This window comes from Salvelinus fontinalis, chromosome 2 (genome assembly GCF_029448725.1).
Source record: "Salvelinus fontinalis isolate EN_2023a chromosome 2, ASM2944872v1, whole genome shotgun sequence".
In the NCBI taxonomy this organism is placed as follows: Eukaryota; Metazoa; Chordata; class Actinopteri; order Salmoniformes; family Salmonidae; genus Salvelinus; species Salvelinus fontinalis.
The window spans coordinates 100,450,348-100,470,478 of NC_074666.1; the positions used below are offsets into that span (position 1 = coordinate 100,450,348).

Genomic DNA, 20,131 nt, shown 5'->3' on the forward strand with positions numbered 1-20,131 from the left:
CGTTGCTCAGCTGGTTAGCTAGCTCACTTAAAAGAACTTGTTTTCTCAAAATGTACACTGAACAACAAAAAAATCACGCAAACATGTAAAGTGTTGGTCCCATGTTTCATGAGTTGAAATAAAAGATCCCAGAAATGTTCCATACGCACAATTACAGCACTTACAGTTGACCGGGGAAGCTCCAGCAGGGCAGACATTTAACTAACTGACTTGTTGGAAAGGTGGCATCCTATGACGGTGCCTCGTTGAAAGTCACTGAGCTCTTCAGTACTGGTCATTCTGCTGCTAATGTTTGTCTATGGAGACTGCATGGCTGTGTGCTTGATCTTATACACCTGTCAGCAACGTGTGTGGCTGAAATAACCAAATCCACCAATTTGAAGGTGTGTCCACATACTTTTGGTAATATATTGTATCTGTGACCACACGCATATCTGTATTCCCAGTTATAAGAAAATCCATAGATTAGGGTCTAATTAATTTATTTCAATTGATTGTAATTGTTGCATGTTGTGTTTATATTTCTGTTTAGTACATGTTAGCTAGCTAAGTTAGCAATGATATCAATACAACTCTGTTGTATTAACCTGTATTTAACTAGGCATCAGGATATGATTTAAGAGCGCTACTTAGCTCCGAATGTGGTTATAGCTCTGAATGCTGGCAGTGAACTCAGAGCCATATTACACATGTCATTTTACCAGGTTCCCTCCAAGCAGACCACCACAACATATTACACGTGTCATTTTACCAGGTTCCCTCCAAGCAGGCCACCACAACATATTACACATGTCATTTTACCAGGTTCCCTCCAAGCAGGCCACCACAACATATTACACATGTCATTTTACCAGGTTCCCTCCAAGCAGGCCACCACAATATATTACACGTGTCATTTTACCAGGTTCCCTCCAAGCAGGCCACCACAACATATTACACATGTCATTTTACCAGGTTCCCTCCAAGCAGGCCACCACAATATATTACAGATGTCATTTTACCAGGTTCCCTCCAAGCAGACCACCACAACATATTACACATGTCATTTTACCAGGTTCCCTCCAAACAGACCACCACAACATATTACACATGTCATTTTACCAGGTTCCCTCCAAGCAGGCCACCACAACATATTACACATGTCATTTTACCAGGTTCCCTCCAAGCAGACCACCACAACATATTACACATGTCATTTTACCAGGTTCCCTCCAAGCAGGCCACCACAACATACCCAATGATTCAGAGGGGTTGGGTTAAATGAGGAAGACACATTCAGTTGAAGGCATTCAGTTGTACAACTGACTAGGTCTCCCCCCCTTTCCCTTTCCCTTCCCCTTTCCCTTTCCAATAGCCTTCTGATTAGCAAGAGGTTGTCTGTGTTTCATTTCATTGTGTTTGAGAAACATTGTTTAAGATTTTCTCCAGTGGTTGAATGAGGAATTTGGCTTCCCGGGTAAATGTTGTCCGAGGTCTGAACAGCGAATGTGCAAATGAACTTGCCTGGTTAAATACAGGTTGAAAAATAAATTATCCCCAGCTGCAGGCTTTTAGTTTTACTGTAATTCAGTAGAGAGCCATGATTCCCAGTCCCGACTGAAATGTTTATGTTTATGCAAAGATCCAATGACGTCAATACTTGATTCCCACCACAGTGTGAATTTAGTGAGGATTTGCTCCAAGGCTGTGGTATCCAGGGGGTATCTGACGAAACTACTCTCCCCCCCCTCTGACCATTCATGGTATTACCCCAAAACTACTCTCCCCCTCTGACCATTCATGGTATTCACCCCAAAACTACTCTCCCCCTCTGACCATACATGGTATTACCCCAAAACTACTCTCCCCCCTCTGTCCATTCATGGTATTACCCCCAAACTACTCTCCCCCCTCTAACCATACATGGTATTACCCCAAAGTGTTCTCAGTTATAGTGACTCAGTTACAGTAGTGACTCAGTTATAGTGACTCAGTTATAGTGACTCAGTTGGACTCAGTTATAGTGACTCAGTTGGACTCAGTTATAGTGACTCAGTTGGACTCAGTTACAGTGACTCAGTTATAGTGACTCGGCTGGACTCAGTCAGTTGGACTCAGTTTAGGTCAGTTGGACTCAGTTTAGGTCAGTTGGACTCAGTTTAGGTCAGTTGGACTCAGTCAGTTGGACTCAGTCAGTTGGACTCAGTTTAGGTCTTGGACTCAGTTTAGGTCAGTTGGACTCAGTCAGTTGGACTCAGTCAGTTGGACTCAGTTTAGGTCAGTTGGACTCAGTCAATTGGACTCAGTTTAGGTCAGTTGGACTCAGTTTAGGTCAGTTGATATAATAACATAATGTATGCTATGTATCCAAAGCGACTTACAGTGATGTGTGTATACATTTCTCATACAGTGACCTCAGCAGAACTTGAACCCACAATCTATATATATATGTTTTAAATCCACGTTTTCTTTTGATTGAATATTTAAACATACAATCTACCTTCAGTGAAGCCGCTCAACATCTATATGACATCCAGTCTAACAGACTCCCATCCAGAGAGACACACAGGATCAACCCGGGTCAAGCACCCCGCCCAAGAGCATATTGACAGATCTCCCACCAAGTTGAATCGGGGATTGGAATTAGCGACCTCTCAGCCACAAGCTCCCAGCCGCCAGGCCACCAAACCATCCAAGGTCCCCCCACAGTTCCCCCGTGAGAGTTGCCCCTCAACCCACAGTCTTTAGTGTTGAAAGCAACATGCTCTGCCAGCTGAGCCATACAGGACCACTGTTGGACTCCGTTGGACTCAGTTTGAGTACGTTGTAGTTAGTTGGACTCAGTTGTAGTCAGTTGGACTCAGTTGTAGTCAGTTGGACTCAGTTGAAGTCAGTTGGACTCAGTTGAAGTCAGTTGGACTCAGTCAGTAGGACTCAGTTGTAGTCAGTAGGACTCAGTCAGTAAGACTTGGTTGTAGTCAGTAGGACTCAGTCAGTAAGACTTGGTTGTAGTCAGTAGGACTCAGTCAGTAAGACTTGGTTGTAGTCAGTAGGACTCAGTCAGTAAGACTTGGTTGTAGTCAGTAGGACTCAGTCAGTAAGACTTGGTTGTAGTCAGTAGGACTCAGTTGTAGTCAGTAGGACTCAGTCAGTTTAACTCAGTCAGTTGGACTCAGTTTAGGTCAGTTGGACTCAGTTTAGGTCGGTTGGACTCAGTTTAGGTCGGTTGGACTCAGTTTAGGTCGGTTGGACTCAGTTTAGGTCGGTTGGACTCAGTTTAGGTCAGTTGGACTCAGTCAGTTGGACTCAGTTTAGGTCAGTTGGACTCAGTTTAGGTCGGTTGGACTCAGTCAATTGGACTCAGTCAGTTAGACTCAGTCAGTTGGACTCAGTCAGTTGGACTCAGTTTAGGTCAGTTGGACTCAGTTTAGGTCAGTTGGACTGAGTCAGTTGGACTCAGTCAGTTGGACTCAGTTAAGGTCAGTTGGACTCAGTTTAGGTCAGTTGGACTCAGTTTAGGTCCGTTGGACTGAGTCAGTTGGACTCAGTCAGTTGGACTCAGTTAAGGTCAGTTGGACTCAGTCAGTAAGACTCAGTCAGTTGGACTCAGTTAAGGTCAGTTGGACTCAGTCAGTAAGACTCAGTCAGTTGGACTCAGTTTAGGTCAGTTGGACTCAGTTTAGGTCGGTTGGACTCAGTTTAGGTCGGTTGGACTCAGTTTAGGTCAGTTGGACTCAGTTTAGGTCAGTTGGACTCAGTCAGTTGGACTCAGTCAGTTGGACTCAGTCAGTTGGACTCAGTTTAGGTCAGTTGATATAATAACATAACGTATGCTATGTATCCAAAGCGACTTATAGTGATGTGTGTATACATTTCTCATACAGTGATGTGTGTATACATTTCTCATAGTGATGTGTGTATACATTTCTCACAGTGATGTGTGTATACATTTCTCACAGTGATGTGTGTATACATTTCTCTTAGTGATGTGTGTATACATTTCTCTTAGTGATGTGTGTATACATTTCTCTTAGTGATGTGTGTATACATTTATCTTAGTGATGTGTGTATACATTTCTCTTAGTGATGTGTGTATACATTTCTCTTAGTGATGTGTGTATACATTTCTCTTAGTGATGTGTGTATAGATTTCTCTTAGTGATGTGTGTATACATTTCTCATACAGTGATGTGTGTATACATTTCTCACAGTGATGTGTGTATACATTTCTCTTAGTGATGTGTGTATACATTTCTCTCAGTGATGTGTGTATACATTTCTCTTAGTGATGTGTGTATACATTTCTCATACAGTGATGTGTGTATACATTTCTCACAGTGATGTATGTATAAATTTCTCATACAGTGACCTCAGCAGAACTTGAACCCACAATATATATATATATGTTTTAAATCCACGTTTTCTTTTTATTTGATTGAATATTTCAACATACAATCTACCTTCAGTGAAGCCGCTCAACATCTATATGACATCCAGTCTAACAGACTCCCATCCAGATAGACACACAGGATCAACCCGGGTCAAGCACCCCGCCCAAGAGCACATGGACAGATCTCCCACCAAGTTGAATCGGGGATTGGAATTAGCGACCTCTCAGCCACAAGCTCCCAGCCGCCAGGCCATCAAACCATCCAAGGTCCCCCCACAGTTCCCCCGTGAGAGCTGCCCCTCAACCCACAGTCTTTAGTGTTGAAAGCTCCATGCTCTGCCAGCTGAGCCATACAGGACCACTGTTGGACTCCGTTGGACTCAGTTTGAGTACGTTGTAGTTAGTTGGACTCAGGTGGAGTCATTTGGACTCAGTTGAAGTCAGTTGGATTTGGTCAGTTGGACTCAGTTGTAGTCAGTAGGACTCAGTCAGTAAGACTTGGTTATAGTCAGTAGGACTCAGTTGTAGTCAGTAGGACTCAGTTGTAGTCAGTAGGACTCAGTTGTAGTCAGTAGGACTCAGTTGTAGTCAGTAGGACTCAGTCAGTAGGACTCAGTTGTAGTCAGTAGGACTCAGTCAGTAAGACTTGGTTGTAGTCAGTAGAACTTAGTTGAAGTCAGTCGGACTCAATCAGTAGGACTCAGTTGTAGTCAGTTGGACTCAGTCAGTAAGACTTGGTTGTAGTCAGTAGGACTTAGTTGTAGTCAGTAGGACTCAGTCAGTAGGACTCAGTTGTAATCAGTAGGACTCAGTCAGTAGGACTGAGTTGTAGTCAGTAGGACTGAGTTGTAGTCAGTAGGACTCAGTTGTAGTCAGTAGGACTCAGTTGTAGTCAGTAGGACTCAGTTGTAGTCAGTAGGACTCAGTTGTAGTCAGTAGGACTCAGTTGTAGTCAGTAGGACTCAGTCAGTAGGACTCAGTTGTAGTCAGTAGGACTCAGTCAGTAAGACTTGGTTGTAGTCAGTAGGACTCAGTTGTAGTCATTTGGACTCAGTTGTAGTCAGTAGGACTCAGTCAGTAAGACTTGGTTGTAGTCAGTAGGACTCAGTTGTAGTCAGTAGGACTCAGTCAATAGGACTCAGTTGTAGTCAGTAGGACTCAGTCAGTAAGACTTGGTTGTAGTCAGTAGGACTCAGTCAGTAAGACTTGGTTGTAGTCAGTAGGACTCAGTCAGTAAGACTTGGTTGTAGTCAGTAGAACTCAGTCAATAGGACTCAGTTGTAGTCAGTAAGACTCAGTCAGTAGGACTCAGTTGTAGTCAGTAGGACTCAGTCAGTAAGACTTGGTTGTAGTCAGTAGGACTCAGTCAGTAGGACTTGGTTGTAGTCAGTAGGACTCAGTCAGTAAGACTTGGTTATAGTCAGTAGGACTCAGTTGTAGTCAGTAGGACTCAGTTGGAGTCAGTAGGACTCAGTCAGTAAGACTTGGTTGTAGTCAGTAGGACTCAGTTATAGTCAGTAGGACTCAGTTGTAGTCAGTAGGACTCAGTTGTAATCAGTAGGACTCAGTCAGTAGGACTCAGTTGTAGTCAGTAGGACTCAGTCAGTAAGACTTGGTTGTAGTCAGTAGAACTCAGATGTAGTCAGTAGGACTCAGTCAGTAGGACTCAGTTGTAGTCAGTTGGACTCAGTCAGTAAGAATTGGTTGTAGTCAGTAGGACTTAGTTGTAGTCAGTAGGACTCAGTTGTAGTCAGTAGGACTCAGTCAGTAGGACTCAGTTGTAGTCAGTAGGACTCAGTTGTAGTCAGTAGGACTCAGTCAGTAGGACTCAGTTGTAGTCAGTAGGACTCAGTCAGTAAGACTTGGTTGTAGTCAGTAGGACTCAGTTGTAGTCATTTGGACTCAGTTGTAGTCAGTAGGACTCAGTCAGTAAGACTTGGTTGTAGTCAGTAGGACTCAGTTGTAGTCAGTAGGACTCAGTCAATAGGACTCAGTTGTAGTCAGTAGGACTTGGTTGTAGTCAGTAGGACTCAGTCAGTAAGACTTGGTTGTAGTCAGTAGGACTCAGTCAGTAAGACTTGGTTGTAGTCAGTAGGACTCAGTCAGTAAGACTTGGTTGTAGTCAGTAGGACTCAGTCAGTAAGACTTGGTTGTAGTCAGTAGGACTCAGTCAGTAGGACTCAGTTGTAGTCAGTAGGACTCAGTCAGTAAGACTTGGTTGTAGTCAGTAGGACTCAGTCAGTAAGACTTGGTTGTAGTCAGTAGGACTCAGTCAGTAGGACTTGGTTGTAGTCAGTAGGACTCAGTCAGTAAGACTTGGTTGTAGTCAGTAGGACTCAGTCAGTAGGACTTGGTTGTAGTCAGTAGGACTCAGTCAGTAAGACTTGGTTGTAGTCAGTAGGACTCAGTCAGTAAGACTTGGTTGTAGTCAGTAGGACTCAGTCAGTAAGACTTGGTTGTAGTCAGTAGGACTCAGTTGTAGTCAGTAGGACTCAGTTGTAGTCAGCAGGACTCAGTCAGTAAGACTTGGTTGTAGTCAGTAGGACTCAGTCAGTAAGACTTGGTTGTAGTCAGTAGGACTCAGTCAGTAAGACTTGGTTGTAGTCAGTAGGACTCAGTAAGACTTGGTTGTAGTCAGTAGGACTCAGTTGTAGTCAGTAGGACTCAGTTGTAGTCAGTAGGACTCAGTCAGTAAGACTTGGTTGTAGTCAGTAGGACTCAGTTGTAGTCATTAGTACTCAGTCAGTAAGACTTGGTTGTAGTCAGTAGGACTCAGTTGTAGTCAGTAGGACTCAGTTGTAGTCAGTAGGACTCAGTTGTAGTCAGTAGGACTCAGTTGTAGTCAGTAGGACTCAGTTGTAGTCAGTAGGACTCAGTCAGTAGGACTCAGTTGTAGTCAGTAGGACTCAGTCAGTAAGACTTGGTTGTAGTCAGTAGAACTCAGTTGTAGTCAGTAGGACTCAGTCAGTAGGACTCAGTTGTAGTCAGTTGGACTCAGTCAGTAAGACTTGGTTGTAGTCAGTAGGACTTAGTTGTAGTCAGTAGGACTCAGTCAGTAGGACTCAGTTGTAATCAGTAGGACTCAGTCAGTAGGACTGAGTTGTAGTCAGTAGGACTGAGTTGTAGTCAGTAGGACTCAGTTGTAGTCAGTAGGACTCAGTTGTAGTCAGTAGGACTCAGTTGTAGTCAGTAGGACTCAGTCAGTAGGACTCAGTTGTAGTCAGTAGGACTCAGTCAGTAAGACTTGGTTGTAGTCAGTAGGACTCAGTTGTAGTCATTTGGACTCAGTTGTAGTCAGTAGGACTCAGTCAGTAAGACTTGGTTGTAGTCAGTAGGACTCAGTTGTAGTCAGTAGGACTCAGTCAATAGGACTCAGTTGTAGTCAGTAGGACTCAGTCAGTAAGACTTGGTTGTAGTCAGTAGGACTCAGTCAGTAGGACTTGGTTGTAGTCAGTAGGACTCAGTCAGTAAGACTTGGTTGTAGTCAGTAGGACTCAGTCAGTAAGACTTGGTTGTAGTCAGTAGGACTCAGTCAGTAAGACTTGGTTGTAGTCAGTAGAACTCAGTCAATAGGACTCAGTTGTAGTCAGTAAGACTCAGTCAGTAGGACTCAGTTGTAGTCAGTAGGACTCAGTCAGTAAGACTTGGTTGTAGTCAGTAGGACTCAGTCAGTAGGACTTGGTTGTAGTCAGTAGGACTCAGTCAGTAAGACTTGGTTATAGTCAGTAGGACTCAGTTGTAGTCAGTAGGACTCAGTTGGAGTCAGTAGGACTCAGTCAGTAAGACTTGGTTGTAGTCAGTAGGACTCAGTTATAGTCAGTAGGACTCAGTTGTAGTCAGTAGGACTCAGTTGTAGTCAGTAGGACTCAGTTGTAGTCAGTAGGACTCAGTTGTAGTCAGTAGGACTCAGTCAGTAGGACTCAGTTGTAGTCAGTAGGACTCAGTCAGTAAGACTTGGTTGTAGTCAGTAGAACTCAGATGTAGTCAGTAGGACTCAGTCAGTAGGACTCAGTTGTAGTCAGTAGGACTCAGTTGTAGTCAGTAGGACTCAGTCAGTAGGACTCAGTTGTAGTCAGTAGGACTCAGTTGTAGTCAGTAGGACTCAGTCAGTAGGACTCAGTTGTAGTCAGTAGGACTCAGTCAGTAAGAATTGGTTGTAGTCAGTAGGACTTAGTTGTAGTCAGTAGGACTCAGTTGTAGTCAGTAGGACTCAGTCAGTAGGACTCAGTTGTAGTCAGTAGGACTCAGTTGTAGTCAGTAGGACTCAGTCAGTAGGACTCAGTTGTAGTCAGTAGGACTCAGTCAGTAAGACTTGGTTGTAGTCAGTAGGACTCAGTTGTAGTCATTTGGACTCAGTTGTAGTCAGTAGGACTCAGTCAGTAAGACTTGGTTGTAGTCAGTAGGACTCAGTTGTAGTCAGTAGGACTCAGTCAATAGGACTCAGTTGTAGTCAGTAGGACTTGGTTGTAGTCAGTAGGACTCAGTCAGTAAGACTTGGTTGTAGTCAGTAGGACTCAGTCAGTAAGACTTGGTTGTAGTCAGTAGGACTCAGTCAGTAAGACTTGGTTGTAGTCAGTAGGACTCAGTCAGTAGGACTTGGTTGTAGTCAGTAGGACTCAGTCAGTAAGACTTGGTTGTAGTCAGTAGGACTCAGTCAGTAGGACTTGGTTGTAGTCAGTAGGACTCAGTCAGTAAGACTTGGTTGTAGTCAGTAGGACTCAGTCAGTAAGACTTGGTTGTAGTCAGTAGGACTCAGTCAGTAAGACTTGGTTGTAGTCAATAGGACTCAGTTGTAGTCAGTAGGACTCAGTTGTAGTCAGTAGGACTCAGTCAGTAAGACTTGGTTGTAGTCAGTAGGACTCAGTCAGTAAGACTTGGTTGTAGTCAGTAGGACTCAGTCAGTAAGACTTGGTTGTAGTCAGTAGGACTCAGTAAGACTTGGTTGTAGTCAGTAGGACTCAGTTGTAGTCAGTAGGACTCAGTTGTAGTCAGTAGGACTCAGTCAGTAAGACTTGGTTGTAGTCAGTAGGACTCAGTTGTAGTCATTAGTACTCAGTCAGTAAGACTTGGTTGTAGTCAGTAGGACTCAGTTGTAGTCAGTAGGACTCAGTTGTAGTCAGTAGGACTCAGTTGTAGTCAGTAGGACTCAGTTGTAGTCAGTAGGACTCAGTTGTAGTCAGTAGGACTCAGTTGTAGTCAGTAAGACTTGGTTGTAGTCAGTAGGACTCAGTCAGTAAGACTTGGTTGTAGTCAGTAGGACTCAGTCAGTAAGACTTGGTTGTAGTCAGTAGGACTCAGTCAGTAAGACTTGGTTGTAGTCAGTAGGACTCAGTCAGTAAGACTTGGTTGTAGTCAGTAGGACTCAGTCAGTAAGACTTGGTTGTAGTCAGTAGGACTCAGTCAATAGGACTTGGTTGTAGTCAGTAGGACTCAGTCAATAGGACTCAGTTGTAGTCAGTGGGACTCAGTCAGTAAGACTTGGTTGTAGTCAGTAGGACTCAGTCAGTAAGACTTGGTTGTAGTCAGTAGGACTCAGTCAGTAGGACTCAGTTGTAGTCAGTAGGACTCAGTCAGTAAGACTTGGTTGTAGTCAGTAGGACTCAGTCAGTAAGACTTGGTTGTAGTCAGTAGGACTCAATCAGTAAGACTTGGTTGTAGTCAGTAGGACTCAGTCAGTAGGACTTGGTTGTAGTCAGTAGGACTCAGTTGTAGTCAGTAGGACTCAGTTGTAGTCAGTAGGACTCAGTCAGTAAGACTTGGTTGTAGTCAGTAGGACTCAGTTGTAGTCATTAGGACTCAGTCAGTAAGACTTGGTTGTAGTCAGTAGGACTCAGTCAGTAAGACTTAGTTGTAGTCAGTAGGACTCAGTTGTAGTCAGTAGGACTCAGTTGTAGTCAGTAGGACTCAGTCAGTAAGACTTGGTTGTAGTCAGTAGGACTCAGTTGTAGTCAGTAGGGCTCAGTTGTAGTCAGTAAGACTTGGTTGTAGTCAGTAGGACTCAGTCAGTAAGACTTGGTTGTAGTCAGTAGGACTCAGTCAGTAAGACTTGGTTGTAGTCAGTAGGACTCAGTCAATAGGACTCAGTTGTAGTCAGTAGGACTCAGTCAGTAAGACTTGGTTGTAGTCAGTAAGACTTGGTTGTAATCAGTAAGACTTGGTTGTAGTCAGTAGGACTCAGTCAGAAGGACTTGGTTGTAGTCAGTAGGACTCAGTCATTAGAACTCAGTTGTAGTCAGTAGGACTCAGTTGTAGTCAGTAGGACTCAGTCAGTAGGACTCAGTTGTAGTCAGTAGGACTCAGTCAGTAGGACTTAGTTGTAGTCAGTAGGACTCAGTTGTAGTCAGTAGGACTCAGTTGTAGTCAGTAGGACTCAGTTGTAGTCAGTAGGACTCAGTCAGTCGGACTCAGTTGTAGTTAGTAGGACTCAGTCAGTAAGACTTGGTTGTAGTCAGTAGGACTCAGTTGTAGTCAGTAGGACTCAGTTGTAGTCAGTAGGACTCAGTCAGTAAGACTTGGTTGTAGTCAGTAGGACTCAGTTGTAGTCAATAGGACTCAGTCAATAAGACTCAGTTGTAGTCAGTAGGACTCAGTCAGTAAGACTTGGTTGTAGTCAGTAGGACTCAGTCAGTAAGACTTGGTTGTAGTCAGTAGGACTCAGTCAGTAGGACTCAGTTGTAGTCAGTAGGACTCAGTCAGTAAGACTTGGTTGTAGTCAGTAGGACTCAGTCAGTAAGACTTGGTTGTAGTCAGTAGGACTCAATCAGTAAGACTTGGTTGTAGTCAGTAGGACTCAGTCAGTAAGACTTGGTTGTAGTCAGTAGGACTCAGTTGTAGTCAGTAGGACTCAGTTGTAGTCAGTAGGACTCAGTCAGTAAGACTTGGTTGTAGTCAGTAGGACTCAGTTATAGTCATTAGGACTCAGTCAGTAAGACTTGGTTGTAGTCAGTAGGACTCAGTCAGTAAGACTTGGTTGTAGTCAGTAGGACTCAGTTGTAGTCAGTAGGGCTCAGTTGTAGTCAGTAAGACTTGGTTGTAGTCAGTAGGACTCAGTCAGTAAGACTTGGTTGTAGTCAGTAGGACTCAGTCAGTAAGACTTGGTTGTAGTCAGTAGGACTCAGTCAATAGGACTCAGTTGTAGTCAGTAGGATTCAGTCAGTAAGACTTGGTTGTAGTCAGTAAGACTTGGTTGTAGTCAGTAAGACTTGGTTGTAATCAGTAAGACTTGGTTGTAGTCAGTAGGACTCAGTCAGAAGGACTTGGTTGTAGTCAGTAGGACTCAGTCATTAGAACTCAGTTGTAGTCAGTAGGACTCAGTTGTAGTCAGTAGGACTCAGTTGTAGTCAGTAGGACTCAGTCAGTAGGACTCAGTTGTAGTTAGTAGGACTCAGTCAGTAAGACTTGGTTGTAGTCAGTAGGACTCAGTTGTAGTCAGTAGGACTCAGTTGTAGTCAATAGGACTCAGTCAGTAAGACTTTGTTGTAGTCAGTAGGACTCAGTTGTAGTCAGTAGGACTCAGTCAATAAGACTCAGTTGTAGTCAGTAGGACTCAGTCAGTAAAACTTGGTTGTAGTCAGTAGGACTCAGTCAGTAAGACTTGGTTGTAGTCAGTAGGACTCAGTCAGTAAGACTTGGTTGTAGTCAGTAGGACTCAGTCAGTAAGACTTGGTTGTAGTCAGTAGGACTCAGTCAGTAAGACTTGGTTGTAGTCAGTAGGACTCAGTCAATAGGACTCAGTTGTAGTCAGTAGGACTCAGTCAGTAAGACTTGGTTGTAGTCAGTAGGACTCAGTCAGTAAGACTTGGTTGTAGTCAGTAGGACTCAGTCAGTAAGACTTGGTTGTAGTCAGTAGGACTCAGTCAGTAAGACTTGGTTGTAGTCAGTAGGACTCAGTCAGTAAGACTTGGTTGTAGTCAGTAGGACTCAGTCAATAGGACTCAGTTGTAGTCAGTAGGACTCAGTCAGTAAGACTTGGTTGTAGTCAGTAGGACTCAGTCAGTAAGACTTGGTTGTAGTCAGTAGGACTCAGTCAGTAGGACTCAGTTGTAGTCAGTAGGACTCAGTCAGTAAGACTTGGTTGTAGTCAGTAGGACTCAGTCAGTAAGACTTGGTTGTAGTCAGTAGGACTCAGTCAGTAAGACTTGGTTGTAGTCAGTAGGACTCAGTCAGTAAGACTTGGTTGTAGTCAGTAGGACTCAGTTGTAGTCAGTAGGACTCAGTTGTAGTCAGTAAGACTTGGTTGTAGTCAGTAGGACTCAGTCAGTAAGACTTGGTTGTAGTCAGTAGGACTCAGTCAGTAAGACTTGGTTGTAGTCAGTAGGACTCAGTCAGTAAGACTTGGTTGTAGTCAGTAGGACTCAGTCAATAGGACTCAGTTGTAGTCAGTAGGACTCAGTCAGTAAGACTTGGTTGTAGTCAGTAGGACTCAGTCAGTAAGACTTGGTTGTAGTCAGTAGGACTCAGTCAGTAGGACTCAGTTGTAGTCAGTAGGACTCAGTCAGTAAGACTTGGTTGTAGTCAGTAGGACTCAGTCAGTAAGACTTGGTTGTAGTCAGTAGGACTCAGTCAGTAAGACTTGGTTGTAGTCAGTAGGACTCAGTCAGTAAGACTTGGTTGTAGTCAGTAGGACTCAGTTGTAGTCAGTAGGACTCAGTCAGTAAGACTTGGTTGTAGTCAGTAGGACTCAGTTGTAGTCAGTAGGACTCAGTCAGTAAGACTTGGTTGTAGTCAGTAGGACTCAGTCAGTAAGACTTGGTTGTAGTCAGTAGGACTCAGTTGTAGTCAGTAGGACTCAGTTGTTGTCAGTAGGACTCAGTCAGTAAGACTTGGTTGTAGTCAGTAGGACTCAGTTGTAGTCAGTAGGACTCAGTAAGACTTGGTTGTAGTCAGTAGGACTCAGTCAGTAAGACTTGGTTGTAGTCAGTAGGACTCAGTCAGTAAGACTTGGTTGTAGTCAGTAGGACTCAGTCAATAGGACTCAGTTGTAGTCAGTAGGACTTGGTTGTAGTCAGTAAGACTTGGTTGTAGTCAGTAGGACTCAGTCAGTAGGACTTGGTTGTAGTCAGTAGGACTCAGTCAGTAGGACTTGGTTGTATTCAGTAGGACTCAGTCAGTAAGACTTGGTTGTAGTCAGTAGGACTCAGTTGTAGTCAGTAGGACTCAGTCAGTAGGACTTGGTTGTAGTCAGTAGGACTCAGGCAGTAAGACTTGGTTGTAGTCAGTAGGACTCAGTTGTAGTCAGTAGGACTCAGTCAGTAGGACTTGGTTGTAGTCAGTAGGACTCAGGCAGTAAGACTTGGTTGTAGTCAGTAGGACTCAGTCAGTAAGACTTGGTTGTAGTCAGTAGGACTCAGTCAGTAGGACTTGGTTGTAGTCAGTAGAACTCAGTAAGTAGGACTTGGTTGTAGTCAGTAGGACTCAGTCAGTAAGACTTGGTTGTAGTCAGTAGGACTCAGTTGTAGTCAGTAGGACTCAGTCAGTAGGACTTGGTTGTAGTCAGTAGGACTCAGGCAGTAAGACTTGGTTGTAGTCAGTCAGCTGTAGATTGTTTTAGTAATGTCCCACTGTTGATCCTCTTCTACTTCCTCATATTGTGTCATGAGGCTTGAGCCATGATGTTTATTGGACAGGATAGAGATACAGAAATAGGAAGTGGATCAGAGTTTGACCGCTCCAGCACCCCAGGCTGTTCTTTATTTAAAGGACTGGGCCATTTAACCACTCACTCATTCTGTGTACTGACTTAGTGGATACTTCCTCAAGTGAAACCATTGAAATCAGATACCAAGTGATTCATAGAGGTAAAAGAGTCATTTTTTAATCTTCATGGTATGGACATTATCAGTATAGTGATGTCATGTTATTTAATTATTTTTTAAGTGGTTGCCATGGAGACTGAGAGAGAAAGAGAGCAGCTTCTTCGACCCTGGTTGTCTAGGAGACGCTGTAAATAACAGACACTCAGGAGATAACACACACACACACACACACACACACACACACACACACACACACACACACACACACACACACACATATATCTATCCTCCACGGGGAGTTGACCCCATCTAGACAGGTGGAAGGCATTATGTCATCCTGTAGTGTGCGTGTGTTTGTCCGTGTGCACCTGTGTGTTTTCAGAGCTGCTCTGTTCTAGATAATTAACCATACAAACAACTCTGTATCCCACCACAAGCTGTTAAACATCTAACCCCTTACAGTACTCTGTTCACTGTAATTAACCTGTAGTAACAACACTGTAATTAACCTGTAGTAACAACAGGGAGATCAAATGAAGATCCTACATCTGTAACCTGTAGCAACAACAGGGAGATCAAATGAAGATCCTACATCTGTAACCTGTAGCAACAACAGGATGATCAAATGAAGATCCTACATCTGTAACCTGTAGTAACAACATGGTGATCAAATGAAGATCCTACATCTGTAACCTGTAGTAACAACAGGGAGATCAAATGAAGATCCTACATCTGTAACCTGTGGTAACAACAGGATGATCAAATGAAGATCCTACATCTGTAACCTGTAGCAACAACAGGATGATCAAATGAAGATCCTACATCTGTAACCAGTAGTAACAATGCTTTTTGCTTTTCTTCTCCAACAATACATCTAATTCAAAGGGGTTTTGGCAGATATATAGAAACTCTTCCTGGTAGGATACACTTGTGCTTCCTCCCCAAAAGGAGGCTGTTGAGGAGGGGAGACAGACTGTGTCTTCTGTTTGCCTACTAACAAACTGACACACTCCTCAACCACTTAGTGGTTTCTGGGTCATGTAGGAGAGAGGTCAGAAGAGAGAGGGTGGAGGACAGACTTTTGCCCAAATGAGAAAAGGCCAGAGAGTAAGACAGAGAGGGACAGAGAGAGAAAAACAGAGATGGAGAAAGAGAGTGCGAGGGAGAGAGAGAGAAAGACAGAGATGGACAGAGAGAGAAAGACAGAGAGAGAAAGAGAGTGAGAGAGAGAGAGTGTGTGAGAGAGAGAGAAAGACAGAGAGAGAGAAAGAGAATGTGTGTGAGAGAGAGAGAGATGCAGGGTCTCTGATTGTGTTGATACCCTGTGTTCCCATGCAGGTTTGATGGCGGATAAGGAGGAGAAGCCTGTGGGAGAGGAGGAGGACGAGACAGACCTGAACTACACTCCTCCAGCCCAGAAGAGCCTGCAGGAGATACAGGAACTAGACAAGGATGATGAGAGTCTCAGGAAATACAAACAGACTCTACTAGGAGCTGGACCAGTGGTGGCAGGTCAGTGTGTTACTGTGCTACTGTGGTCAGTGTGTTACTGTGGTCAGTGTGTTACTGTGCTACTGTGGTCAGTGTGTTACTGTGTTACAGTGGTCAGTGTGTTACTGTGGTCAGTGTGTTACAGTGTGTTACTGTGGTCAGTGTGTTACTGTGGTCAGTGTGTTACTGTGGTCAGTGTGTTACTGTGGTCAGTGTGTTACTGTGTTACTGTGGTCAGTGTGTTACTGTGTTACTGTGGTCAGTGTGTGTTACTGTGTCTTACTGTGTTACTGTGTGTTACTGTGTTACTGTGGTCAGTGTGTTACTGTGGTCAGTGTGTTACTGTGTTACTGTGGTCAGTGTGTTACTGTGTCTTACTGTGTTACTGTCTTACTGTGTTATTGTCTTACTGTGTTACTGTGTTACTGTCTTACTGTCTTACTGTGTTACTGTCTTACTGTGTTACTGTCTTACTGTGTTACTGTGTTACTGTGGTCAGTGTGTTACTGTGTCTTACTGTGTTACTGTGTCATACTGTGTTACTGTGTTACTGTGGTCAGTGTGTTACTGTGTTACTGTGGTCAGTGTGTTACTGTGTTACTGTGTTACTGTGGTCAGTGTGTTACTGTGTTACTGTGTTACTGTGGTCAGTGTGTTACTGTGTTACTGTGGTCAGTGTGTTACTGTGTCTTACTGTGTTACTGTGTCATACTGTGTTACTGTGTTACTGTGGTCAGTGTGTTACTGTGTTACTGTGGTCAGTGTGTTACTGTGTTACTGTGTTACTGTGGTCAGTGTGTTACTGTGTTACTGTGTTACTGTGGTCAGTGTGTTACTGTGGTCAGTGTGTTACTGTGTTACTGTGTTACTGTGGTCACTGTGTTACTGTGTTACTGTGTTACTGTGTTACTGTGGTCAGTGTCTTACTGTGTTACTGTGGTCAGTGTGTTACTGTGTTACTGTGTTACTGTGTTACTGTGGTCAGTGTCTTACTGTGTTACTGTGTTACTGTGTGTTACTGTGGTCAGTGTGTTACTGTGTTACTGTGGTCAGTGTGTGTTACTGTGTTACTGTGTGTTACTGTGTTACTGTGTCTTACTGTGGTCAGTGTGTTACTGTGTTACTGTGTTACTTTGGTTAGTGTGTGTTACTGTGGTCAGTGTGTGTTACTGTGTTACTGTGTTACTTTGGTTAGTGTGTGTTACTGTGGTCAGTGTGTGTTACTGTGGTCAGTGTGTGTTACTGTGTTACTGTGTTACTTTGGTTAGTGTGTGTTACTGTGGTCAGTGTGTGTTACTGTGGCCAGTGTGTGTTACTGTGTTACTGTGTTACTGTGGTCAGTGTGTGTTACTGTGGTCAGTGTGTGTTACTGTGTGTGCTTTCTAGCAATTGACATGGAATCGCTTTTATTGCAAGACCACATCAAAGACCACAGTAATGCTGGTACTGGGCCCTGCATCAAAGACCACAGTAATGCTGGTACTGGGCCCTGCATCAAAGACCACAGTAATGCTGGTACTGGGCCCTGCATCAAAGACCACAGTAATGTTAGTACTGGGCCCTGCATCAAAGACCACAGTAATGCTGGTACTGGGCCCTGCATCAAAGACCACAGTAATGTTGGTACTAGAGTTGATTCGTCCTGTTATCTAGTTGATTCATCCTGGTATCTAGTTGATTCATCCTGGTATCTAGTTGATTCATCCTGGTATCTAGTTGATTCATCCTGGTATCTAGTTGATTCATCCTGGTATCTAGTTGATTCATCCTGGTATCTGGTTGATTCATCCTGGTATCTGGTGTTAATGCTGCTTTAATAATAGCTATAACTCAATATTAACAACAAGAACACACACACACACACACACACACACACACCCTCTCTGATTTTTCAGACCCGACCATTCCCAATGTCCAGGTCACCAGACTGACCCTGATGTGTGACCAAGCACCTGGCCCCATCACCATGGACCTCTCAGGTAAATACCACTCCTTTATCCCTGGTCCCTGGTATCTCTCCATTCCTCTCCTTCCCTCACCATCTCTCCATCCCTCCATCCCTCTCCTGCCCTCACTATCTCTCCATCCCTCCATCCCTCTCCTGCCCTCACTATCTCTCCATCCCTCCATCCCTCTCCTGCCCTCACTATCTCTCCATCCCTCCATCCCTCTCCTGCCCTCACTATCTCTCCATCCCTCCATCCCTCTCCTGCCCTCACTATCTATCCATCCCTCCATCCCTCTCCTGCCCTCACCATCTCTCCATCCCTCCATCCCTCTCCTGCCCTCACTATCTCTCCATTCCTCTCCTTCCCTCACCATCTCTCCATCCCTCCATCCCTCTCCTGCCCTCACTATCTCTCCATCCCTCCATCCCTCTCCTGCCCTCACTATCTCTCCATCCCTCCATCCCTCTCATGCCCTCACTATCTCTCCATTCCTCTCCTTCCCTCTCCATCCCTCCATCCCTCTCCTGCCCTCACTATCTCTCCATCCCTCCATCCCTCTCCTTCCCTCTCCATCCCTCCACCCCTCTCCTGCCCTCACCATCTCTCCATCCCTCCATCCCTCTCCTGCCCTCACTATCTCCCCATCCCTCTACTGCCCTCACTATCTCTCCATCCCTCCATCCCTCTCATGCCCTCACTATCTCTCCATCTCTCATCCCTATCCTGCACTCACTATCTCTCCATCCCTCTACTGCCCTCACTATCTCTCCATCCCTCTCCTGCACTCACTATCTCTCCATCTATGACATGTAACTCTCTGAATTTAGTGTAGTAAAATGTGGCTCCAATATGATGAATGAATTCAGTGGTGGGATGAGGCTCCAATATGAATGAATTCAGTGTAGTGGGATGAGGCTCCAATATGAGTGAATTCAGTGTAGTGGGATGAGGCTCCAATATGAGTGAATTCAGTGTAGTAGGATGAGGCTCCAATATGAATGAATTCAGTGGCTCCAATATAAGTGAATTCAGTGTAGTGGGATGAGGCTCCAATATGAATGAATTCAGTGTAGTGGGATGAGGCTCCAATATGAGTGAATTCAGTGTAGTGGGATGAGGCTCCAATATGAATGAAGTCAGTGTAGTGGAATGTGGCTCCAATATGATGAATGAATTCAGTGTAGTGGGATGAGGCTCCAATATGAATGAATTCAGTGGCTCCAATATGAGTGAATTCAGTGTAGCGGGATGAGGCTCCAATATGAGTGAATTCAGTGGTGGGATGAGGCTCCAATATGAGTGAATTCAGTGTAGTGGGATGAGGCTCCAATATGAGTGAATTCAGTGGTGGGATGAGGCTCCAATATGAATGAATTCAGTGGTGGGATGAGGCTCCAATATGAGTGAATTCAGTGGTGGGATGAGGCTCCAATATGAATGAATTCAGTGTAGTTGGATGAGGCTCCAATATGAATGAATTCAGTGTAGTGGGATGAGGCTCCACTATTAATAAATTCAGTGGTGGAATGTGGCTCCAATATGAATTAATTCAGTGGTGGGATGAGGCTCCAATATGATGAATGAATTCAGTGTAGTGGGATGAGGCTCCAATATGAATGAATTCAGTGGGATGAGGCTCCAATATGAGTGAATTCAGTGGTGGGATGAGGCTCCAATATGATGAATGAATTCAGTGTAGTGGGATGAGGCTCCAATATGAATGAAGTCAGTGGTGGGATGAGTCTCCAATATGAATGAATTCAGTGTAGTGGGATGAGGCTCCAATATGAATGAATTCAGTAGTGGGATGAGGCTCCAATATGAATGAATTCAGTGGTGGGATGAGGCTCCAATATGAATAAATTCAGTGGTGGGATGAGGCTCCAATATGAATGAATTCAGTGGTGGGATGAGGCTCCAAAATGAATGAATTCAGTGGTGGGATGAGGGTATGTATGGTTTAGTTCCACTGTTATTCTGGGATGGAGGAAGACCAGGTACTGGATCCTGTTCTTGGGGACTGTGTATGCACTAGTGGGTGTATTTGTCTTTCTGTGTCTGTATGTGCATATATACAGTATATGTGTGTGTGTGTGTGTGTGGTGTGTGGGTGTGTGTGTGTGTGTCAGGGGACAGCTCAGCATAATAATGTGTCAACGCCCCATCCTGCAGAGCCATGATGATGTCATCCTCCCACAGAGCAGGAGACTGTGGAGGACCGTGTGTGTGGTGTCTGGTGTGTGTGGTGTCTGGTGTGTGTGGTGTCTGGTGTGTCTGGTGTGTGTGGTGTGTCTGGTGTGTCTGGTGTGTGTGGTGTGTCTGGTGTGTGTGGTGTCTGGTGCGTGGTGTCTTGTGTGTGTGGTGTTTCTGGTGTGTGTGGTGTCTTGTGTGTGTGGTGTCTGGTGTGTGTGTGTGGTGTCTGGCGTGTGTGTGTGTGTGTGTCGGCGTGTGAGAGTGTTTGTGTGTGTGTTCTCCTGTGGATGACTTGTGCGCTAGTGGGTGTGTCTGTGTGCATCAGTGTGTCTGTGTGTGTGGTGGGACTTTCTGTTTTCTGGTAGATAAACTGT

General features: G+C 44.5%; 1 protein-coding gene across 3 annotated transcripts in view; it reads left to right on the forward strand.

The window, feature by feature from the left end:
* arhgdig (Rho GDP dissociation inhibitor (GDI) gamma) overlaps positions 1 to 20,131 on the forward strand; it is a 53,615-nt gene that overhangs the window by 15,299 nt on the left and 18,185 nt on the right. For all 3 annotated transcript variants that reach the window (XM_055897727.1, XM_055897713.1, XM_055897720.1), the window contains exons 2-3: positions 15,463 to 15,636; positions 17,511 to 17,594. In XM_055897727.1, the coding sequence (XP_055753702.1) occupies positions 15,468 to 15,636; positions 17,511 to 17,594 (253 nt within the window). In that variant the 5' untranslated portion in view covers positions 15,463 to 15,467. The remainder of the gene's footprint in view (positions 1 to 15,462; positions 15,637 to 17,510; positions 17,595 to 20,131) is intronic.